At 53.5% G+C, this 24,947-nt stretch overlaps 1 protein-coding gene across 1 annotated transcript in view; it reads right to left on the reverse strand.

The window, feature by feature from the left end:
• Nucleotides 1-21,739, reverse strand: part of KCNK5 (potassium two pore domain channel subfamily K member 5) — a 38,153-nt gene extending 16,414 nt beyond the window's left edge. The window contains exon 1 of the mRNA XM_034991232.1: nucleotides 21,221-21,739. Within this exon, the coding sequence (XP_034847123.1) occupies nucleotides 21,221-21,406 (186 nt within the window). The 5' untranslated portion in view covers nucleotides 21,407-21,739. The remainder of the gene's footprint in view (nucleotides 1-21,220) is intronic.
• Nucleotides 21,740-24,947: the final 3,208 nt, after the last annotated feature.

The raw sequence follows: 24,947 nt of genomic DNA on the forward strand, positions 1-24,947 counted from the left end.
AGAAATCCTCTAGCCCTAATGCCATTTAAGACGGAAACCCTGGAGGAAAGGAAGGCAAAATGGATGGTCGGGAGGCAAAATGGATAGTCCTATTCCCATTTTGTAGCTGAGGAAATGGATCAGAGAGGGCTAGTGAGAAGTCACACAGCAAGGTGATGACAAAGCACTGGGCAGAGACAGCCAGAATCCCCTGACTCTCAGTTGAGGGCCCTTTCCACCCAACAACCAGACCATCCACCACCCATCCCAGGACTGGGCTGAGAAATGCCACCCAAAGTGGAGCGGGGAAGGGGACAGTAGACGGGTAGGCACAGGTAACTTGTGGTGAAGAGCTATGAAAGTGCTGCGCAGATCTACTTTTTTTTTTTTTTAAAGATTTTATTTATTTTTTAGAGAGTGAGCGAGAGAGAAACAGCATGAGAGGGGAGAGGGTCAGAGGGAGAAGCAGGCTCCCCGCTGAGCGGGGAGCCCGATGTGGGACTCGATCCCAGAACCCTGGGATCATGACCTGAGCCAAAGGCAGATGCTTAACCATCTGAGCCACCCAGGCGCCCCAGATCTACTTTTGATATCATCTGGGATGAGCATATGATGACACTCCCTGTCCCCAACTCCCGGGATGCCTCTTGGATTTACCCCGACCTTGCAGCGGGGTGGAAGGAGCAAACACGGGAAGTCACCATCCATGCAAGGTTTCTAAAAACAGCCTTGGAGCAGGCCACAAAGGAGGTCACAGGAACTGCTGACTTGCCATCTCCCCATCCAGGGCTGATGACCTGAGGGATATCTAGTTCACCATCAGCCTAGCTGCACCCCTCACCCCCTTCCCCTCACCCCCTCCACTCCACCCTGTCAGCTTGCTTCCCATCCTCCAGAGCTCAGGTCTGCACGCTGGCCTGGACAACACAAACTGGGATGGCCAATCCACTTCAAAATCACAAAGATCATGGGTGGGACCCTCCATGAGCAGCACGGGGACAGAGCAGGAAAGGCCTGGGCTTTGAAGCAGACACACCTGGATTCACATCTGGGCTCTCCCATTCACCAGCAGGTCACCTGGGGCATGTCCTCTCCCCTCTCTGAGCTTCACTTTCCGTATCTGGCAAGTAAGGGTGCCAAGACTTCATCGGGTTGGGGTGCAGGTTACGTGAAACAATGCGCGGCTGGGCATACAAGTGGTGCTCCCGAAACAGGTACTAGAGGTAGAAAAGTGAACATGCGAAGAACAGGGGGGATGGGCAGGCCACCTCCACTCTGGGGGTATACACCTGCTGGACAGGGCCTCCGGAGCTGTGGACATGAGAGACGGGCTAGCTGTCAACAGCGATGCCTTCCTTCCCGGCTACCACCACCCGGAAGACCAGGGCTTGGGACGGTACTTATGGCTACAGACATTCTACTAGGTATCTGTTATCTGGCCCCCCGTTTATCTCCCCCAAATGACTGTGAGCTCGGAAGGCAGATCTCACTCATCTCTTACCCCTAGAACAGAACCTGGCACTAGTAATCACTCAATATTAATGAGTAACTGAGTGTCCCAGATGTACGTCTTTCACACCCAGCCCTTCCAGGGCACACGGAGCGGTGCCGGTGTATTTAGGGTGGGTTCTGGCTCCACTGGATAAGGAGGGCAGTCCCGGTAGGTGCGGGCAGCCCGGGTTGATGGCTCTTTCCCTGCCCCATTGCCTTTCCCCTGCGTCACCCCACCCCACCCCACCTGTCTTCAAGGCCAAAGCCCCCAGAGGTCCTAGCCCTGGTGAGTCAGCTGCTCTGCAGACTTTGGAACCACCAGGATTTTAGAGGAAGGAGGCAGGTGGGTGGGGAAGGGTGGGAGCCCAGGAAGCACGTCAGGGTGAGGGCCACAGGTCTTCCCATGCATGAACCTGCTTTCCCGCTACCCCAGCGGGGGGACAGGACGCTCTGTTCCACGAAGCTCTCTTGAGCCCTGGTGGCTGCCAGACCTGTCCCTCTGGACACAGCTGCCCACTTCCCTGGGCTCCCCTGCTGGGACCCTGAGGACAAGGTTCCCCACCACCGGCACCCCCGGACTCTTGCCTCCATGGTACAAAACCTGTCTCGATGATACCTGCCACACTCCTGCCTCTTGGTTACACCCACACCCTTGAGAGAAGAGCTGTGGCTGACACCACCCACCTCTCGTCTCGTCTGGCAGAACACACCGGACCACTGGCACACTCCTCCGCACCCACGGGCCTCGAGGGCAGCCCCTCCACCTGCTCCTTCCTCCTTTCCCTCTTGCTTCACCTGCGGCTGGTGGGGTGGCTCTGGGTAATAAGTAACTACCCACCCTTGAAGCCTGGGGTTCTGATGATAAGGAATTATTAAGCTTACCCATTTATTATAATTTGTTTAAGATGCTTAGATGGTTAAACTGTAAACCCCTTCACTAATTAAAAAAAAAAAAAGGTCCAGAGGGGTCTTAGGGGGTGGGTGGCAGGAATTCTGCATGAAGGGCAGGCAGCTTGAGTTTCTCCACTATGTAGGAACCACCTCCCCCGTTGCCTGTTTCTTACACACACACCCCCAACACCCGATCCTGGCCCCACCGCCTCCGAGCATGATCCCACCCGCCCCTGCACAAAGCCCCCTGCGGGATCCTCCTGAGGGCCAACCACCTGTCACAAAATCCTTCCTTCTTGTCGGACTCTAACCTAAATCCCTCCGGCTGCACTCCAAGCCCATTTCCTCTGGTTCAATCTCCAGCTGGAGAAGAACAACAGCTGGCCTCCATCCTCCCTGGAATAAATTGTACCAGAAACTACCGGCCAAGTGGCAGGGGCACTTTGGAGTGGATGGTACACCCCCCACTGTGGGGAGGTGGGGGGGGGGTGGGAGGCAGCTTCTGCCTCCATGGCCCCCAAAGCCCAAATCAAATCCCACCAGAAGACGGAGTCCCAATCAGAGACAAGGGTCAAGCACAGTGCCTGGCGGCGACTGTGAGAATCCCTGGGCCAGATGCAAGGGGAGATCTGTCCTAAAGGGCAGACTCCCCGGATTTTACACACCAGTTGCACCAGGGGCTCTGGCCGCCAAGGCCCCCGTTTGGAGATCACAGAGGTGAGATACGAACAGGATCCCCAAACGGTGTGGGGCTAGGAATGGGAGCCAGATATATGTAACCAGTGCCCCCCCCCCCAGTGCCACCCCTACCCACGTAGGTTATGAAAGCACAGGGCCAGACCCAGTGCAGCCGCCTCAGCCTTCTCTGCCTGGCAGGGACGGACGGCCCCCCGGCCCACCTCCCATCCCCAGCCGACTGGGGCGTGGACGTGACCGGGGTGAAGAAACAGAGCCGTTTTGTGCTGAAGGTATGGAAAAGTACAGCCAGGCCCTCCTCGCGCAGAGAGGCTGGGTGAGGTGAGCAGTGGTGTGGGGGCTGGAAAAGCCTCCCGGGCCCAGATGTGGGGCCCAGGACCAGGCACAGTCCGGGTGACAGGAAATGGAAACTCTCCGGCATGGCACAGCAGGAGAATCGTGCCTGGGAGACAGCCCCATTACGAAACCCACGAGGCAGAACGTATCAGGACTACGGTTCGCTCGCTCGCTCCTACATGAGGGCTGTGATTTTAAGCAAAAGCATTTCTCAAGTCTCCTTAACCCCCTCAGCCCCCCACCCCAGGCTCTGACAGCCCTCAGTCTTCTTAGCCAAGTGCAGGAATAGTGAGCGCTCAGGCCTGCACAAGGTCAGCTATCCCCCACCCCAGAGGTCATGACCTCCACTTCTTCACTTGTAAAATGGGAATAACACCACCTCCCTACCAACTCTCAGGGTTCTGGGTCCAAAGGGTCGGTGGACGTGGACGTGAAGCGGGTGCACAGGCAAAGCTAGAGATGCTCCTGACTTAGAAACTTACAGTTTCTAAACGCCTAGTGTTGTTGGGGTAGGCTTGCTTTCAGACTCCTGGTGCATTGTGTGTGGCCAGGGAAGGCTCAAAGGCAGGAAGGTAAGTGGCACCAGATTTCCAAGTCACCCAGGGGTCAGGCGGGAGAGCGAAACCCGCTCCTCATGTGGCTGCATCCTGTCCCCCAGCAGAACTCAGTTTCCCACGAAACGCTCTACGTGGGAGGCTGGTCCAGGGAGGTCTGTTTGCCCTCAAGCCTGCTGAAGACGGCTGTCTGTCCTGTGCCACTGAGGGCCAAACAAGTGACCCAACAGTAGGCTTCCAGGACACAGCCTGTCACCTCCCAGGATGAGTGGCGAGACAAGATGGTAAGATGGGAACAGGGTTCCCTTCCCCCTTACTCCCCCCAGGGGCCCTGGGGTGTGCCCCTCTTTGGAGCGGCAAGAGGGCAGTTGTGCCTGCCTACGAAGGCCACATCTGGCCAGGCATCAGCCCCAAGCCCCATGTGGAACCTCATTTAACCCAAGGAAAAGATGGGGCCAGAAGCATGGATGACCATGCACTGTGCAGCTCAAAGTCGGGTCTACCGGCCAGGTATTTGCTGAACACTGGCCACACGCCCTGATGCTGTGAGCCAAACAAGCGAAGTGCAAGACACAGGCCCCACCTCGGAGGACTCGCTGTCCTCACCAGAGACAGGCAGGCAGACAGGAAGTTACTCGATGGTGGAAGATACCACAACAAAGCAGTGGACAAATGTCAAGGCCAGGACAAGCCCTAGGGCTCGAGCCATGCCCTTCTCCAAGTCCCAGCAACTGAGCACAAAGCAGGACAAGAAGTCCAAACACAGATGGGGCAACCCAGGCTCAAAAGACACAAATGACTAGAGCAGAGCCATCTCCCAGTCAGACGCTAACCCCAGCTCTGAAAACCGCCTGTCCCTACTCCTGGCCTGCCCTCCCCACCCAGGTCTTCCACCTTTCCCTGAGCCGGACCCCAGAAGGATACTGGAAAACCCCTACAAGTTCCATCAGTCACCCCTTCTTTCATTATTTCCAGATTTGTGATGGAAGATATGTTCACAGGTCTCATCCCAAGGGGAAGATGTGCCCCTGTGGCCGGCAGATTCACCCAAGTGGTGAACCTGAACCTTAAGTACAGTCTTCCCTCCCAAGGACCGGGGAAGAGTTGATGCTTCATGGGAGATGGGCAGGCTGAAGGGAAAGGGGTGGAGCAGGCGATCAGAAGAAGGAATTGAGACCCTGAAGCAACAACTGGAGATCCATGAAAAATGACTAACTCGGGGCGCCTGGGTGGCTCAGTCGGTTAAGCACCTGCCCTCGGCTCAGGTCATAATCCCCGAGTCCCAGGTTCGGGCCACACATCAGGCCCCCTGCTCAGTGGGATGTCTGCTTCTCCCTCTGCCCCTCCCCCTGCTTATTCTCTCTCTCTCTCTTGAAAAAAAAAAAAGACTAAATTTCCATAGCCTGGTCCCCACCTCCACTGAACTGAGCCTGACCGATGACAACAGGAATGACCCTCCCACCAAATACACACTCATCTGAGTCTGATGTGGCTCAGAGGGCAAGGAGGTCCACAGCTCTCTGCAATCTCATATTTTCTGGGGTGTGAGGGCGGTTGTGCTCACCTCAAAAGAGCCTGCAGGTCTCCAGTGGGTGGGACAGGGAAACCACCTCCTTGCAGGTTCTCGGCACATCACGCTGCACGCTGCTCTGAGGCGGCCAGGCCAGGCCAGCTCTCCCCTCTCCCACCCCAGAGCAGGAATGGAATTTGACTAGACACCGAGAGAAGCCAGTGTGCCATTAGAAACCTCCACAGATTCCTATCAACACGCCAGTGCTGTCCAAGAGAACTCTCTGTGCTGATGGAATGTTCTATATCTGAGCAGTCCCATGTGGCTACCAAGCCTTTGAAATGTGGCCAGGGTGACCGAGGAACTAAATTTTAATTTAAAATTAAACAGCCACGATATTTAGTGATATCACGTTAAAATAAAATTAGTTAGCAGCACGTGGGTTGTGGTTGCCATACTGATCCTACCCAAATTCTCTCCTAGGCAGGGTGTGCCTTCCCCTGGACCCTCAGGTTCACCCCAAGCCTCAGGCTGTAGTCTGCAGCACTCTCCTGATTCTGAATTACGTGCACGCTGACCCAAATCTTGCTGGCTTGTCCTTTTTGTTCATTGGTAAGGCAGGGCAAGGTCTCCCTGTGGCCCTGTGGGGCTTGCCTGAGCTGGATGCAGCATAACACTGGTCTGTGGGCCTCTGGAAGACACCGCCCCTTATAGGGCACATGGACCCCAGCACTGGGTCCAGCCGCTGGGGCTCCCCCTGGGCTCTGCCAGGCATCTCTCGGGGAACCACACTCTCTTCTTGGAGACTGCCAACTCACATGAGTCCAGTCTCCAACAGCTTGGTCTGCAGACCAAAGGCCCAGCTGGTGTCCCCAATCTTTGAAAGCCTTCCCCTCCAAGTATTCAACAGCACTGATGCCCGGAAGCCACAACTTCGGCAGCTAAATTTAAAAGTAATAGCAAGACGCTGTTCAGCAATCACAGGACTGATACCGGGTTTCAGAGTGTGTTCTGTTAAAACCCTGTTTGGCTCTGTGCTTGGTGTTCCTCAGATGTTAAAAATAGCAAGTCTAGAAGTGGCTAATGATATAAATTCAGTTTCTTTGTTTTTAAAGGCAATTCAACAGCATTTCAGAAAACTGGGGAGTCAGAGATAGAAAAAGGCAGCAATCATCCTGCCTCCAACTGAGCACTAAACTGCCTTCTGTTTTTACATCGAGTTTCTATGACTCAATGCGAACAGAACCACACTTGCTAATTTGGGCATCCTGGCTGCCCTCACCCCCAGTCTTGTTTTTGCCTAACTTGAAGTCTGGCTTACAGCTCAGTCCCACTTTGGGAACACCAACTGAAGCACTGGGAGACCACCCCCACCCCAGGGCCTGGGGAGCCCCTGCGCCAGGCATCCCTGTGTCAGTCTGTCTGAGGGGATCCCATCCACAGGCCACGCAGCCCCAACCTGGCGAGAAGGAAGGACCACACTGGGCGCAGAGCAGTGGGGGGAGAGGCTGTAGGGCTGTGTCCAGAGACACAAGACCAGCGTCAGGAAGGGGAGATTTTTTTAAGGCTTGTACATGATGACCCCAACACAGAGCAGGCAGGGAAGCCAGGGGGTTTGACCACATGCAGCTCTCAGCCCTGGAAGATTCCAAGAAGACAGGGCATGCCAAAACAGAGATCTGTGAACTCTGAAGCCTCAGCAGGCTTGGTGCAGAGGGGAACCTTCTAGAGCAGGACCCAAAACTGCCCCCCATGACTCTGACATTGCCGTGCCTGAGCACCGCAGAGCCTGCCCTGGGTCTGGATGCAACACACACCCAGGGAGATGCTGACACTTCGCTGGGCAACCTACCAACCTGTCCCAAGAGGGCAGTGCGCACAGGAGGATCGCAGGGGTGTGGGCGGTCCCATGGCGCCTGCTGGGTGGATGCGGAATCTGGACAGGCAAGACCCCCACAGGGAGGGCAAGGGATAGTTTTCCAGACTAGAGGTGGGCCTAACTGGAAGGCAAAGGAGGGCTGTGAGGGTCCTGCCCCTGGGATTTGGGGGCTGGTGGAAGACAAGCCAAAGGAGAGAGAAATACAGCCTCATGGTTCAGGGTGTTCATTAATAATTACTCCTCACACGGTGCCAGGTTTGCAATGTGATGGGGGCACAGACTGAGGGCCTTGCAGAGCGGAGGAGGGGTGCAGACAAGGCAGAACCCCTACGGCGACATGCTCTGAGGGGAGGTGGCGCCTCTCCGGAGAAGGACGGGGAGACTTCCCTGACAGCCACAGCCTACAGCAACTTTTCTACCTTGGGGCCCCTGAGGCCCCCACAACGTGCCACATTGCTACTTAATAATCCTCAATATACACTGCACGGCCCCACCCCAACCTCAAAAGCAGGGATAATGTCTAAGCCTTCCCCAAATTTCCACAACCCTTAAGCCAGCACTGGGTGTACAGCAGGTGCTCAGTAAGTATCTAATTGGCCTTAGTGAGCAAGTCCTTCGTTCAGAGAGGGGCAGTGACCTGGTCTAGTTGCACAGTAAGTCAGCTGAGCAAGTCCCAGGACCCTCTAGTCCCCACCTCACGGGGCCACTCCTAAGTAGATCTCTGGGCTGCAGCTAGCGTCTGGAGGATGGGAGAGACTGGGTGTTGAAAAGCTGATAATCAGGACACCCTCCCTTTTCCTGCTCCCCAGGGGGTGCTGACAAGACACTACGGCATTAGCTTGCTCCACTTAGCCCACTCAGCACTTATCCCTCAGTGAGAGGCAGCCCTTCTACCCACTGCTCCAGGGGGCCGGGATGCCGAGAAGGGAAGAAGGGCAGCCTTCCAAAGCTAACACTGTCAGGATGCATTCCACGCCCCGGGAGGCAAGAGCTTTATTTGAACAGCAGAGACGGGCAAGGTCTGCGGCTGCTTTTCTTTCTCCTCCAGAGGGTCTGTGAATAGGTGCCATCCTGCACCCGAGACGTGGGAGGACCAAGGAACTTGCACTAGACACAAGGGACACCCAGGCCCAAATAAACATTCAAGGCCATGAGGGGCCCCCTCCTGGGGTCCTCAGCATGCTGCAGGATCACAGATCTCTGTCATCAGCCAGCCAGGCAGGATCTGAGTGGCATTTCTACTCCAGGAGAATGGCAAGACTAAAAACTATTCCTTTCCAAGATGTGGACCAGAGTCCTGCCGGGGCTCTTCCTTGGGGGAGCCAAATGGGGGAACAGGTCATAAGTACGGGTTTAGCTGCTGAGGACGTAGCAGGTAATATGGGGACTCAGATGGGAAACCCCACCGCTGACAAGCAGTTGCATGTCCCCCCTCCAGCTCCTTGATTCTTTCTTGGAGGCTCGGTCTCTGGGTCCCCCAACCCACAAATTCTGCAGTGAAGGGTCGGGGCCTGTTAGGTTTGTAAGGATGCTGGAGGAAAGCGGCTGAGGGCAGGAAAGGAGTTGACAGCCCCGACTCTGGACCGTGGCACCCACTTACAGGACCCAAGATTTCCTGCTTTAAAACTTTTCACGCTGAAAATGGCAAACAAACCTATATATGGTCAATGTGGTCAGGAAAACAGTGGTGTCAGAACCCACAAGGCTGCAGAACGCAGTGCTCAGCAAAGGCTAGCAAGCAGGCATGGAGTGCTTTTGGGGTGCGAGGAACCAGTGGGCCCCAATGAGAAAGTCCAGCCCCCCAAGGAGTGGCTGGTAGCCTAGCAAGATGGGTAGGACTGGCACCGATTTAGGACACCACAGTCTAAATGAGAGCCCCTCTGCAGAGCTCTGGATGCAGAAGGCCCAGCTGGGTGACTTGGTTATGTCATTTAATTTCTCTGCTTCAGATGCTTTATCTGCAAAATGAGGTTCCCTACAGCACCTATCTTGCCATTGCTGGGGGGTCGATGCGACGTGGTGATGGTCCTCCCCTGGCCTGTGGCGCCCTTCCCCTCACCAAGTGCCGACCACTGTTACTCCTATGGTGTGACTGTGGTCCTGCCCCCACTGCCACCCTTCCCCAGAGTGGCTTACGTTATAGGCGGACACACACCTCGAGTTCTTGGTAAGAACTGAAAACTTGCGATGGGTCTACAGCATTTTAGAATGTCTCTCCACCCTCCTGAGATGGCCTTTTGTCTATATGGAGGCCGACTGAGATCAAGGGGAAGGGTCCAGAAAGAGGCTGAGACCACACAGCTAGCAGAGTCCAAATCACACGGGCCACGGCAAGAATGTTGGCTTGGTTTGAGGGAGAAGCCACTGAGGGTTTTCTGAGCTGGGGATCACGACCTGAATCTATGAAGAGCCCCGACTGCCGTGACACTGGCCAGGACAGCTATTAGGAGGTGTGGTGGTCACCTTTCAACCTACCTCTTGGGGACACTGCTTCTAAGAAACCTTCCCTAATTGCCCCACTTAGCTCTAATTACTCCTTCACTGTACTTCCCTGCCCCTGGTGAGCACAGAAACCTGGAGAAAGTTACATAACCTCCTAAGGACTGGGCCTTGGCTCCAGGGCTGTACTGGGAGGCCAGTTAGGTAACCACTAGGCTCCCTCCAGCCTCACAATTTATGATTCACTGCCAAGAGAGGTGCTCAGGGCCTGACCCTCCTCCCCCATCAGCCACCCCTACCAGCCTCCAAGGCGGGGGGGTGCTCTGGGCTCTGGAGAAACCAGCCAACAGCTCCTTGGGCACAAACACTTGGCGCACAGGGTCCTGTGATAGGACAACTCCCTGGGAGGCATCAGATGCTTTCTGCTCCAGGCTCTGGATGGCCCCAAAAAACATCCTCCTTTCAGAGCTTCCAGTTACCACCATCTCAATCGCTTCTTGTCCCAGAAAAACTCACTAGTTAGGGTGGGGAAGCTGGGACTCAAGGTCCCAGGAAGGGGTGCCCTGGGCAGGTTAGGAAATCAGGCAGGCCAGGTTTAGTGTACGTAGAATTAGTTCTCTGCGCTCCAAAACCCCATCATGATTTTGATGTCAAGGCCATTTAAAAAGGTGATTCGAGGCAGGGTAAAAAATGGCTTGGTGGAGAAAGGCTCTGGACCTGGGCAAGCAGAGCCTCTGTACCCTGAGCTTAGTTCCACAAACAGTCTGTCACCACCCAGCCCCTCACCAGGCCTCAGTTTTCCTACCTAGCAAATGGGATGGTGTTTCACTGCCACACCTCAGTCGGGCCCAGAGAGGTCACAGGAAAGCACCTCAGATGAATGGGTCTGCAAGACCCAAGGCAAGGCCCTGGGTGGAATCTGGGAAGGGTGCAAAGCCTGGGTAACCGCAAGCTTCTCAGGGGTCCTCCGGTGCTGCAGGCAACACTGTGCAACACTCTTGCTCCATTCCCTGGGGTCGACACCCTTGGAGGGCTGCCCTGTGAGGGGGGCCCTCGGGGAGAAAAAGCCCAGTGCAGGCTCCAGCTGAGCCAGAGTGATCAGGTCAGGAACAGCCCGGCCTTGCTCCTGTTCCTCCTCAGCAGGCTCTGAAGGCCTCGACCCCTCTCCACGAGGGAGGGGCAGGGGGTGCTGCTTCCCTCCCCCAGTGTGCCCACTTGCCCTCTTGGGTTTCCACAGTCCATGGTCCAAAGGCATTCCCCAAAAGGCAGGGATGGGGCTCGTTCTCTTTGCAGCAGGTCTCAAACAGGTTTGGGCACATAGTATGTGCTTAGCAAAGATCTGCTGAAGGAAGGACTGGATGGCTATTTGCTCTGCCTCAAGTTCCCTCAAAGCAGCAACCACAGTGAGCCTGGCCCGCTGGCCCCGGGGGGGGCGGGGTGGGACAGATTGGCCTTGTTAATCCCAGGAGAAAAGAGTTTAGGAAAAGTTTATAAAATAAGGGATGGGGAGTGGAAGCAGGGAAGGGGGTTCCCAGAGATAAAGACCCAGAGAGGGAGAGCTGTTCCAAGTTCCTCAAAGAGGACGAGATGGCAATAAACTGAATCTAAAGGTTAACCTGGAGCTGGCAGCCCGGCCGCAGTGAGTGACCTCCATGCACACGTTCTCCTATGATCTCCTGCGATCGTCGTCCCACCGAGATGGGTAACACTGCTCCCACCTTCCGACGGAGCAGCGCGCTCAGGGTCGTACAGCTTGCAAAGGCGCCGTGACTTGAAAAGCCTGTCCCTGACCACTAGGCAACTTAGCCCCACCTCATGAGACTTGAAGGGGAAAGTGGGAGCTCATTTTGATAATGGCATCCCCCCCTCCTCTTCCTCTCCACAATTCCCAGCCTATGAGACCAGGGGCCAGAGTCTGGGCCTGCGCAATTCACTTAGACAAGTGCCTCGATCTTGAAGAGGCCCAGCCCCTCCCGACTGGACATGGAAACGGAAGGTCCACGGGGCTCTCAGTGTCCCCCTCAGAGCCAGACTCACCACTGGGCATCTCGAGGCCCAAGAGACACTGGGAGCACAGCAGTGCTCAATTAAACCCCACAGGCTTACTGCGCATGTCTGTGGACTAGGGTGGCGGGGGGGAGTGGGGGACGGACACAGGTCCCTGCCCAGGTAGGTCTCCTACAGTCTAGCTGGGCCTAATTTAATAGGCACTCCAAGCCTTCCTGAGTGAATGGATGAATTTACTTGAAGGAAGTGGAGTCCAGAGAAGTGAAATCTGGCCAAGGTCACACAGCACATACCAGGAGTGCAGGCAGGATTGGAACCAGGTTAGAATCAGCTATTTCCCACAAAGTGGTGCAGATTCAAGTCTGTCAGCCCCAGCGTCAAGCACAGGTCTACAGAGACAAAGGGAGGGGCTTTCAACTGGGTACTGGCCTGGCCATCAAGCACCCTGCTGGGCTTTTCTCCGGGGCCCGGTGGGGGGCCGGGGGTGGAAGCTTCTCCCTCCCAGGAAGAGCCTGGCTAAGCTGCAGCAGCCAGATTACACTGGGCCATGGGAGGTGACAACAGCCACAGTACACAATCCCGCCTAAATATTTCATCAGGAAACCCAAATATTTAGATGGCGGAGAGGAAAAATAGAAAAACAGAATGTACATTTCAAAGCCAGTCAAAGGGACCTGTCTACCAAGGGCCCTCTGAGAGGGGAAGTGGGGGGTGCCTGCCCCCTACAAGCGTACAACTCTGACCTAGGGTCCTACGTGATCCCCACCCAGGGAGGACACACGTGAGGCTATCTGCACCTGGAATCCTCCAGAATGCAAAAGGTTCCACAGGGGCCTGGGACAAGCCAGGGCTGAGCAGAGAAAGCCTTGCCACCTTTCCCCAGAGCAGGAACCAGGGCCCTGCTGGAAGGGAAGAGGGGGCCAAATTTCCGTATGTTTAGATGTGGACCATTAATTCTTTTGAGGGAAGGGTTATGGGTGAACTTGAAAGAAATGGGAAATGGTGGGTAACTCCACTAGGAGGAATCTGGTGGGCTTTATCATCGGTATCACCAGATCAGGAGCTCAGTCCATGGTGGGGCCTGAAGCAGGCATCAGAAACAGGCCCTCCCCCCGCACCCTCCCCCCCGCCCCGAGAGACAGAGCACAGGATCAGCAGCTAACAGGCAGCAAGTCACCCATTGCATGTGCCAGGCACTCTGCCAAGTGCGTTTACGTGGACTCTGCGGACATGAGGGAGAAACTGTACTACTGTCCCATTTCGCAGATGAGGAGACTGACCTGCTCAAGGTCACGCAGCTAAGTGAGCATCCTGAAAGCCGTCCCACATCCCTAAGGCTCTGAGGATACCATGCAAGCCTTGCCCTTTCCTGCCTCCAGGCCTCTGCTCCTTGTTTTCTCCCCCCTTTCCACCCCACACAGAACAGAAAGGTCCAGAGTGTGGACTCTAGGTTCAAATCTTCATTCTTCCACTTCCTAGATGTACAACCTCTAGGATGAACGTCTGTGGTCCACTCTGTGGCTCCTACCAGGATGGAGCGCTGGTAAGAGCACCTCCTGCAGAGGGCTGCTTCATATGGATTCATGAGATGAGGCCCCAAACAGTTCACACAGCCTGTGGCTAAGCAAGCGCTCAGCTTGCACCCCACCCCCCACCCCCATACCCTAACCTCCAGGCTCTTTCTCCACTCCTGGCTCTGAAGTCAACAGGGCAGGGTAAGTCTCAGCCTCTAGTTAGCCATGTAGACCTGGGCAAATCCCTTGGCCTCCATTTTCCTAGAAAATGGGCATAGCATTAACATTTAACCCACTGGACTGTTTTCAGGAGACACGGTTAAAGACCCAGCCCAATGCCTGGCCTGCAGTAAGAATTCAGCAGGATGCTCACAGGGGCTGCTACCCACACCACTCATCTTTCCAGCCTGCCTTAAATTCCTGTTTCTTTAAATTCAAGAGTAGAGATTAATCTCTCAGTGGTTCACACTTAGAACCTCGAGGTGCATTTACCAATGTCAACCCAGTGATAGGTCCTTTACTTTTCTTCCTCCAGACTGGGGGCTCCCTGAGGGCAGGGGTTATGTGTTGTTCAGAGCCAGAGACCCTGCAGGCCAAGGGGTTCTACAGGCCTCAGGAAACAGGAAGCGAATCCTCTGAGGCCCTGTGACCCTCGTCCATCTCTCCAGCCTCTACCATCTGCAACCCATCACTCAGCACCAGGACCGCATTTCCCCTCATTTCACCACAGTGACCGTTTCTCTCCCTAGTGAGGCTGAGCTCCCGAGGGCTAAGGTCCCTGTCTAGTTTCTGAGGCTTCAGCACACACCAAAATGCTGGCCAGCAGTGAGGCCCCTCTGTGAGCCCACCCCTTCTTTTGCCCAGATCTCTGAAATTTAGGGACCAGATTAACTCCTCACCAAAAACCCAGAGGCCTCAGGCAGCTGTAGAAATCTGGAATATACCACCCTCACTTTTGCATGAAGGGACAACTAAGGCATAATTTGGAAAGGTCATCAAATGGGGGGGTGGCTCTGGTAGGGACCCAGACCTGAGGGGCCCATGGTAAGGAGAGAAGGTGCCCTAACTGAAAATTGGGTTTTGTGGGGGGGGGCTGTGGGCTCTGTGGGCTTTGGTGGGAAAACCCACACTCCATCACATCAGAAGGAGGAAGGGAGGAAGCATCCTTATCAGAACACCCATGGGGTGAAGGGATCAGCCCACAGAAATGCTGTTAATTTCGAGTCGAATACTCCACTTTTTTTAAGTTGCAACGCCTGTGAAGGAAGAGGGAGCTTTCTGAAATGCTGTTCACTCCCTTACTTGAAAATTGCAAAAATTTGGTCAGTTCAAATTCCTTGGCTAAACCCAGAGGGCTTCATCATCTGACCCTCACCTCTCAGCCCTGTGGCGGCAGCCCAGGACCGTCAGGCAGTTATACTCCTCCCTGAGGGCTGTGGGCAAGAAAGATCCACCATCCCCCTTTATTTGTTTAGCTCTTTAAAAATCTGGTTGATACACACCCCAGAAGAGGGAATCTGGATCATACGGTTCCACTTTTAATTTCCTGAGGAACCTCAACACTGTTTTCCATAGTAGTTGCACCATTTTACTCAAAAGAAACAAATATTATATGATTCCACTTGAAAGGTATTTAAAGTAGTCAAAATCACAGGAACAGAACGTAGATTGCTCATTACCAGGGGAAAGGGGAATTGTTTAATGGAGATAGAATCTGTTTTGCAAGATGAAAAAGTTCTGGAGATCTGTTTCACAACACTGTGAATATACTTAACATGAATGAACTGTACTCTTAAAAGTGGTTAAGATAGGATAAATAATGGATAAGATGGTAAATGCTGTTATGTGTTTTTCACCACAATTTAAAAAAAAAATGTTTGATATTTCTTCTGCTTCAGGAAGGTCCCCCTGATCCTGTGTGAGCCAGACTTGTGTGGGCAGCCCCGCCCCAGAGCAGGGGTGTCTAGGGAGAGGAGCAGTGGCAGGGGACCTAACCCTTAATGAGCACTGACTAAGGGCCCTGAACTGGTCTAGGTAAACAACGAGGGTGCTATCGTGGCATGCCTTCAGAGGCCAGCCCATGACCATCATACAAGCTGCATGGATGGGGCTCTTTCAGCAAGAACAAGGACCCCACAGTTGGTGGGCTGAGTGTCCTCTATCCATGTCAACCCATCCTTGGGGAGGATGGACAGGCCAGGCCTCCTCTGCCCTATTTAAAGAGTCCCAGGGAACTCTCAGTGACATCTCTAAGGACACTCGCCTCGACCTGCTCCATTCCCCAAAAGGAACACGGAGAGGAGGCAAACCTATGTCACATGCTTTCTTGTAGTACCCAGCACACTTGGCCTCTTCGTTTTTTTTTAAAGATTTTTTTTTTTATTTATTTATTTGAGACAGAGAGAATGAGAGAGAGAGAGCACATGAGAGGGGGGAGGGTCAGAGGGAGAAGCAGGCTCCCTGCCGAGTAGGGAGCCCGATGTGGGACTCGATCCAGGGACTCCAGGATCATGACCTGAGCCGAAGGCAGTCGCTTAACCAACTGAGCCACCCAGGCGCCCACACTTGGCCTCTTTGTATCACCTGGTTCTGGCCAAGTAATTCTTCAGCACCGGTGGGATCTAGCACCCCAATTTGTGGAAAGACTCTCTTGGGGGTTGTCTCAAGAGTATGGCTCCTCTGTTCCCCAAAGCCTTATACTTCCCTGCTCCCCACTCCCACCACACATAGAGTTCAGAGGCTGAGCCCAATCTGACAGCAAACAGCCAAGTTCAAGATGAAAGCCCTTGGCCTGAGGTCAGAGCCAGCCAAGCACAGCATCCAAAACTGGAGGATTGTTTCTTTTAAACGCCAGACTAGGGGCACCTGGGTGGCTCAGTCATTAAGCGTCTGCCTTCGGCTCAGGTCATGATCCTGGGGTCCTGGGATCAATGCCCCGCATTGGGCTCCCTGCTCCGCGGGAAGCCTGCTTCTCCCTCCCCCACTCCCCCTGCTTGTGTTCCCTCTCTCGCTGTGTCTCTGTCAAATAAATAAATAAAATCTTTAAAAAAATAAATAAATAAATAAATGCCAGACTATCAATAGGGCAAAACCCCAAGAAAATACTTAGAAGCAACAGTCCTCACCTCCCTTGCAACCCCTCCTATAGGACTCCCCCCACCCCGACTAGAACTTTTCAACACTTGTTAATTCCCACCCTCTGATAAGTCTCTAATACCATGCCATCTGTAATCATCCTAAGGGCTCTAGTAAAACTTCCCAAACGATTCAATGAAAATTCACTTTAACTGTTGAAACTCTAACTAGAGCAGTTAACTGAGGCACATCTATCGATTTAAGAATTCTTATTTTTTTGGCTGCCCTCAACTTTAAGGGGAACATAAACAGACAAGCCATGAGGAGAGGACCTCTTTCTTCCATTTCCTCTCAAAAACCCGACTTCTCTACTTTCCACCTCTGCAGTTCCAGACAGTGAGGATCCAAGTTCACACTAATGACGTGGAGGCCTCCGGGATCTTGGATAATCAAAAGATCTATTGTGTTCCCTTTACTTACAAAGGCAGTTAAGTGGACCAGTGTGCTTTATAATTTCCAACAAGGCTTGAAACAAAAGAGGTTTTCATGTTAACCCTCAATTCTCAAAAAAAAATTCAATTAATGTGCCCCATTCTCAGCATTTTGGTCAGATGTAATTTTAGCACATAATCCCTCGTTATACTTTCAAATTTCAGGAGGAGGATTGGTGTTAGTGATTTGAGGTCAGACCTTTAAAACCGGAATCCGCTTGACTGGTATAGACGGGAACAGGTATAGAGTAGGAAGGTTCCAGTAAATAAAAGGAGAGGGGTCTGGCACACATGAAAAACCTCCAAATAGGATAATGCAGTTTGAAGCTGGTGAGGAGGCCAGCAGGATCCACAAGGCTTCTGGGAACTGGTCTGCTATGTGAGCAGTCTAGCAAAACCCAGAGTTAGGGATGGGGCATGCCAGTGGAGGGCAGGGCCTGGAGCCATCCCTTTCGCACCCCTAGGAGACCTGGGAATCTCAAGAGCCACAGCAGGAACACCCCCTCTCTCCCCACTTTTCCTCCCTCTCAAACCCTCCTAATTCCAAGACCCTACTTGAGGTCATCGCCTCCAGAGAGCCCGCCCTGACCCCTCAGGCTGGTCCTGGGGGCCCTCATGAGCCTCCCTGTCCTGGTGAGCTTATTCATCCTTCTTCCCAGCAGCCAGTTTAAGCCTGGTGGGTGTCTTAATCCATCTTTGCACTCCCAGAGCCTTGCCTAGTGCCTGGCACACAGTGGGCACTTAATAGACGCTTGCTGACTAATTCTCATGTACTTCGGAACACAACACAGTGTGAAACCTGACTCTGCACCATATAATCCTGGGCAAGTTATATCACTGTCCTCATCTATAAAAGGGGTTGGTCACCAAGATTAAATTAAAATAAGAACTTCTATAAAGTGCTTATTGGAAGCTCTGGTGCACAGCGAGTTCTCAAATCCTTCCTGTTTATGATCACTGCACACCGGAGGTGAAGGCTGAGGAAGGTTCACTGCTCCCCTTCACCCCAACCCTTTGCTTTCCTGTGCTGCCAAAGGAGGGGTGGACTGATGCTTACCGAAGCCACAGAGGAGGTGCTAGCTTGGCCAGGCCCCACACAGGAGGCCTGCGTGCCAATGCCTGTTCTAGTGGAAGGAGAAAATAGAATTCCCCAGCCGGCCAGAGTCCACCTGAACCAATTCACTGAGCTCGCTTACAGACTAACCAGTCAAGAGCTTCACATGCCCAAGAAGGAGGGCAAAGGTGTACAAGGAGTAGGCTCTGGAGGCAAACTGTGCAATCCTGCGTCACCAAGGCCACCCCAACTGCCCTGAGCTTCGGTTTCCTTATCTGAATATGTAAGGTTGCTGTAAGAAGTAACTAAGGCAGGTAAAGCACCTGGTCAATGTGTGCTCGATAAACGCCAACAACAGGGGGAGACGTGCCGTGCCGGCTCTCCCAAGTCACACCAGTACACACCTTGCCTAACGCTTCTACTTGACCTGATCCTCACTGGCCCCTCATTTTGCAGAGGGGGAAAGAGGCAAAGTTAAATGGCCTGATGGGTAAATGGCCAAGCCAGATGACAAAACCAGCCTGTGCCCTCTCTCCTAAAATGCACATGCCACCCACAATGCCCAAGGCGTGGGGCATTCAGGCAATGCTAACTGCCCTTTGTGGGAACCACTGCAATTTAGGAAGAGGCTGGGGGGGAGCAAGGCTCCAAGGTGGTTCTGAAGGCAGGAAGGAGGGAGACCATGTGGTCAGAGGCCAGTGGGGGTGGGGAAGTTTGAGGTTTGAAAGTTGGCCTCCACCTCAGTTCAAACCACAGCTTGAACAGGGAGGAAGCACCTGACAACTTGGGGCCTATTTCCAAAGATCGAACGAAAGGTGAGGGGCGTGTTGTGTTAACTCCCTTCGTGTGCCTTTGAAAGCACGTGCGGATATTTCCAGGGTAAGAATAACCCCAGCCCAGACTGCAACCCCCCCTTCTAACAGCCCCTCCCAAGAGCCCACCCCAAGCCCAGGAATTCCTAGCGTCGGACTTCTTTAGGATTACAAAGGTGATTCAGAACCTGACAAAACACAGAACCTCAGGTGCGTGTGGCGGGACAGATGGGAAAGAAGTTTGAGTTTTCAAAGACTGAGTCTTCATTTTTCCTTAAGCCAACTTCCTAGGGCTGAAGGCCATGCTTCAAGTCACGGAACAAAAAGCAGAGCCAGGCAGATTTCTGCAGACTAAAAAGTAACGCTAGCAAAAATGCTTCCTCTGGTCAGTTTTCGTGTCTTGGGTTTTTCCTATGATGGGAGGGGACTCGCCCTGTTGGAGAAGGTTTGAGAGTTTTCTGGCCAGGGATGAGGAACAGGGCTGTCTATAATCGTCTCCAAATCAGACTGGCCTGATGCCCAAATCTAAAAATTACCTGCCCACTTTTGGGGGGCAATCATTGGCGGGTTTAAGAGGACCTCCAAACAAGAGGCATTTTGTTTGTTCGAACACCTTAAGAAAGCTGTCTAACTTCCAAAGCTACTACTACCAGCTGCACGCGGCTGCCTTACCCCGACACCCCCCCTTTCCCCTCTCCTCGGGTTTTGAAGTTTATTTTCCCACATTCAGCCTTGAATTCTTTCCTTCCTTCCCCTGCTGTGGCAAAGAGGGAAACACTTCGAGGGCAGCTTGATTCTTCATCACCCACGCCTGCCCTCTTCCCCTCTAAACAAAGCCCTGGAAGAAACTAAACAGCAACTCGTTCTCCGGGGGAATTGTTTCCTCAAGGGAAATTATAAAGTGACCACTCCCCAATGCGCACACACAGGGCAGACACTCATCCAAAGGAGCTCCCGCTATCGGGGGCAAAACCACCCGATTGCCCTCCGAAGCTCATCCTCCCCACCAAACCTCACCTCTCCTGGGCCCCCACTCTGGGGACGGCTGCAGGTCCAGAGGCTCTCCCCACTAAAATCCAACACCCAGCCTGCCCAACCTCCCCTCTGCTGGCCTCTGAGAGGTCAAGTCTTTACTTGCCCAGCTGCTGGTAAGTACCTATATGCTCATGTGTGTGAATGTCCATTGATTTCAGGGCAAAAAGGAGATAGCAAAGGAAAGGCCTCCTCACCTATTCCAAAGCTTTCAACTTTCCAACAGTCCAGGGCAGGCAAGACAGATGAAGACAGGTTCATTCTCATTTCACACATGGGGAGACTTGAGACGGGTCAAATGAGAGACAACTAGACAACCATAAGATGTTGGGGGTCTGCTGTAGATTAAGTGCTGTTCCTCATCAAACCTCCTTTCTGGCATCTTTTGCCCCAAGAGAAATGTAACACCTTGGACAATCTATCCCTAGTCCACCCCACAATTTAGAACCTTCACCAGCTCTTATACCCAGGTCCTGGTCCTTCCACTGGAGGGAGGCCATTAATGCAGGCCAAGAGGGTGGGTGGTTAAGGCTAAGAGCCTCTGAGAAACTGGAGCAGAGGACCCTGGTCCCCAAACAGACCCAAGGTCCCAACCACCATGGTCAGCCCTAGTTTATCCAAGTGAGGTCAAAGCCATCCATAGAGCAGGAAGGAGAAGAGGCTCCCAATGCCAACCCGGAGGAGAAACTACCCCCCAACACCTTCCATTCTAATCAACCTCTCCTTCCCCCTAAAAAGGATGCCCAAGGTTTTGTTCCTTTGTTCAACCTGCTACTTTCACAAACTTTAAGTCCAAGCCCTGGGGGAGGAGGGGGACTGTCTCCGCGAGATAAGCTCTGCCGGAAGCGTGAGCGCGTCCCCAGCATTCCAGCCATCGACCCCCATCCCGGGAGCTCTGGCGGGACAGAGCCCCCTACCCACTTCCTGAGCCTAGCGGGTGCGGGGGAGGGGAGGCTTTGCTCAGGTTGGGGCTGGGGGACCCTCCAGTAACTCCGCTGGGCTCACGTTCGCGAAAAAAAAAAACGGGCGGGCACGGCACCGGCCTGGAGCTGGGAGGTGGAGATGCGAAGGGGTGGCACCCGGCTCGACTCCCGAACTCCGGGAGCGTCTCCAAGTAAAGATAAACGCCTTTATCCGCCCTCCAGCCCCCTTCCAACCAGGGAGGTTCCCGCACACTCACACCGAGCCACCGCGGGGCCTGCTTCACTGGGGGGTCAACCCCAACTTCTTCTCTCTGGACAAACTGGGTCCCCAAAGAGTCTCCGCGCGTGGGTGCCTCCAGTGTCTACGGGTGAACCACAGATCCCAGCAGCCAAACCCATGCGAGACATCCTTTCCTGCTACCCCCAGGACTACCCACGGGGACTGTGAGTTATCCAAAGCTGTGAAGGGCTTCCCTTCAGCACTCCTAACGCTCCGGCCAGCTTCAAGTGTCCGTAGGGGCACGGACGGCGGCTCACCTGTAAGATCTTGTCCAGGCCCTCCTGGCCCAGGCACGGGAACTCCTTGAGCAGATGCAGTTTCTGTGTATAGTAGTTTTTCTTGGCCTCTTTCCAGTGCGGCTCCTCGAGCACCTCGAAGATCGCTGCCCCGATGGCCAGGTAGAAGATGATGGCCGAGGTGAGCAGTGGGCCCCGGTCCACCATGGCTCCTGAGCGGCCGCCTCCTGGAGAAAGCCTCCCCTAGCCCCAGCGGCTCCCGGTCCACGCGCCCTCCAGCCTCTGGAAACAGCTGTTTGAATTTGGAGCTCCGCATGCGCAGTGCCCTATTCCCCCCACCCCCCGGCGCCGCTCCCCGGACAAAGTTGCTCCTTCAAATTGGCCCACCAAGCGCGGGTAACTGTACGAAGCGTTGCTCCCGCAGGCGGGCGGAGGTGGGGGCGGGCGGACACCAAGCGGGGGGCAAGGGGGCGCCCTGGCTCGCGGGGGTAAGAGTAGCTGGGGGAACTCAAGGCCGGACTCTGGGGAGACACGTGGGCCGTCCTCCGCGAGCCACAGCAGTCAGTGTGCGCCGCGCCCGCCTCCGCGCGCCTCTTTAACCAGCGCCCCGCGCGCGCCCTCCCGCGCCCAGTCCCGCAGGGGAGGGGCCCGCGCAGGCCCCGCCCCCTCGCCTGCACCGCCCCCGCGCAGGCCCCGCCCCGCGTAGGTCCCGCCCCGCGTAGGCCCCGCGGCTGGCCGGACGGTCACCGCGAGGTGCGCGCTGAGGAATTCCGTGCTGCGTGCGCTTCCCGGGCCACCGCCAGGGGAGGCTGCGCGCCCCGCGCTGCCAGAGGGGCTGGGGTCTCCGGGACTCGCGTTTGTTATTAATGCTGGTGGTATTAACTAAGATGAGTGTGTATCTGATGACCAGGGTCGGGAAGGTAGTACTATTATTATTTTCATTGTAATTCAATTTCCATCTGCTGACGTTTCTGCCAGGAAAGCTTGATTCTCTCCGTCTCTTTCTCTTACACCCTCCTGTAAGCCAGGGGAAAGTGTAAGATTAGAAAGGGACTAGAGAGGTTGTAGAGAATGGGGATATCAGGAACTAACCCAGCCGCAAAGGCGAAACTCTCCCCTATTGCCCCATTCTCACCTGCCCTGGTGAGACAGACCCCCACATCGGGAAGGAGCAGTTGTAGACGCTTACCAGCCACACACACTGTTAACTCTCCAGGAAATACTTAACCTCTCCATACTCCCAAGTCTATACGGCAACTCCCATCTACACCCACACACGGGCCCTCATCTCCCTTGTTGGGAGATATTTTCTTCCTGAATTCCTTCTCATATACGATATAACTCTAATGCACTATATAATAGTAAAATGACCGCTGGGGGGTAGGGAATCTGGACTGTTCAATGACATATCCTCAGACCTTTACATAGTAAGACACTCAATAAACATTTGTGCAATGAAGGAGTGAATGAATTTGTCAAAAACAGACACTGAGGATGTTTCTCGCTCATCTAGCTTCGTCTATAAACCTCAGGGAGTACCACATCCTTTCCATGCATCATGAGCTGGGCCTCTAATTATACCAACCTTGCAGTGAGGAAATTGAAGCCGTGTTGGGTTAGTTTGTTCAAAATTTCCAACCAGCCAACAGCCAGAAGTTGGAGTGGCACATTCCAGCACTTGGTACCAAGGGCTGGCCCGGACCCTCTGTGGGGGCAAGGGCAGCAGTGAGCCAAATTGGTGCATGGCCTTTAGCCAAGGCCTTTTATTCCCACCCCACCCCCCCTCCATGGGGAAGGTGAGGGACTTTGCTCAGGTTTCAAGAGTTAGGACAGTTTTTACTGGAGGGGGAAGGTATCTGTGGTGTGTCTGAATTGGGCAGGAACAGAGGGTCTAGGGATACAGGTCTGAAGGATTGATCTGAGTTTGTGGATGTTTCTGTCTCTCCTTTATGGCACCATGTGTGTGTCTCCAGGAGGCCGGGGCAGGAATCCCCATGTTTCCTAATTCGGTGTCCCTGGGGACTTAGGGATCCAGGTCCCCTCAACAAGGCCTCTAAGTTGCTCCCTCTGGATCCCACCCATTCCCCAGCCAGGCCTAGGCCCTACCCCAGGCAGACCCCTCTTCTGTCTTCTGTAACTCCTGTCTGCCTCCTACCCACCCTGCACCCAAGCTCTGCAGTCCCACCCTCCAGCCCTCAGCCCACAAGGAGTCCAGGCTTCTGTCCCAGATCCCCTGTGTCTGGAAAGAAAGTCAGGGACTGTGGTGTGAACAGTTCATCCAGCGGGGGTGGGGGCAGTTTGAGAGGCCACAGGCTCTCTCTCTGTTTGGAAAATTCTCCACCGTTCCTCTCCCACCTCCGGTCTGTGTTCTTTTCCTAAGAAAATAAAGGGCCTCTTCCTATTTCAGTTTCACTGTCTCACAAAAACATTGCAGAATACTTTGGGATGAATCAGGTTTTATTCAAAGTTTTTATAATTTCTAGTTTCTTTATCTTTCCATTTTACCTATTTCTCCATTTCCCAACTTCTCTCTTGCCCTCAGTGTGGTGCTCACTCTCTCCTCATCTCTCCTTCTCTGGTCCCATTCCTTACCTTCCTGTGTCTTCCCGAACCTTTTGACTTAGCTCTCCATTCTTTTGCCTCTCTCCCCTTCCCCGGGCTCCTTCCAGAGTGATTGTGCTTCTCCTCCTCTCCCCTCACTTCCTCCACCCTTCCAGACTCCATCCACACATTTGGGTCAACAATTTCTGATGGAGATCAGAAACTATGGCCATTCTCTGCACAACAGCCAGTGGGTGCTTTTGAAAATACAAACTGTGCTGGAACCAATGAATATTAGACTACTTGAGCCTCGAGGATGGAAAAGTAAAAGTAGGTAAAAGGCGGGGGAGGGGTATTTTCTTACACAAGCTGATGTTGGGAAGCAAGAATTTCCTGTGCCCTTCTGGGTCCTTCTAGCTGGACTAAGAAAATCAAATTGACATGAGACAGATTAACAAGAGAAAATCAAATTTAATTTCATATTTGCAGGAAATCCACACAGACATGGAAATTCCAAAGACAGTTGGTCAGAATGAGGTATACATGTCATTTTGAACTAAGAAGAAGGGGGTAGGGGTCTGGGACTTCAAAGGGAAGGATTGCAATTCACAGGAAGATGAAAAAGAGTAAATGTTTGGTAAACAAATGTTTGCTAGGTCACTCAGAAACAATGAGACATAGAGGACTTTGATCAAACAGGCCTTGCCAGATTCCTCTGTCTACCATAGCTAGTTCATAGCGTAATGTAGATATCTATGGTGATAGCTCTCTTCCTGGAACAGATCCTCTATCTGAATTCTTTTTAGCAGTTGAGGGGGGAGGTAAAGAGCCTTTCCTGAATCTGCTGGGTTTTGATTGCATTTTAACTCAAAATAATGTCTATGATTTGGCGTAAAGTGGCCCATCTTGGGGTGGCCTGCCCTTGGCCCCTACACTGACTGATACAATGCTTATGGCTAATAATCATTGCAGAGTGCCATCTTTTGAAAGGCAATCAGCTTTGAGAATGGAGTTGAATTTCACATTGGTAGCAACAGGTCACTAGATTTACGTGGGTCCCCCCTAGGAGAAACTGACAGAGCAGATCAGCTGTTTCCCTCCAAGTCATGCTCTGGCCACAAAAGTATCCACATTTACCTTTTTCTTCCTTGGTTCAATTAGGTAAAGGGGTTATCCTCTTGGTGAATGAATGTTTGATAATCTTTTT

The sequence above is a fragment of the Mirounga leonina genome, unplaced genomic scaffold (genome assembly GCF_011800145.1).
Source record: "Mirounga leonina isolate KUSES-001 unplaced genomic scaffold, KU_Mleo_1.0 Mir_53, whole genome shotgun sequence".
Taxonomy (NCBI): domain Eukaryota; kingdom Metazoa; phylum Chordata; class Mammalia; order Carnivora; family Phocidae; genus Mirounga; species Mirounga leonina.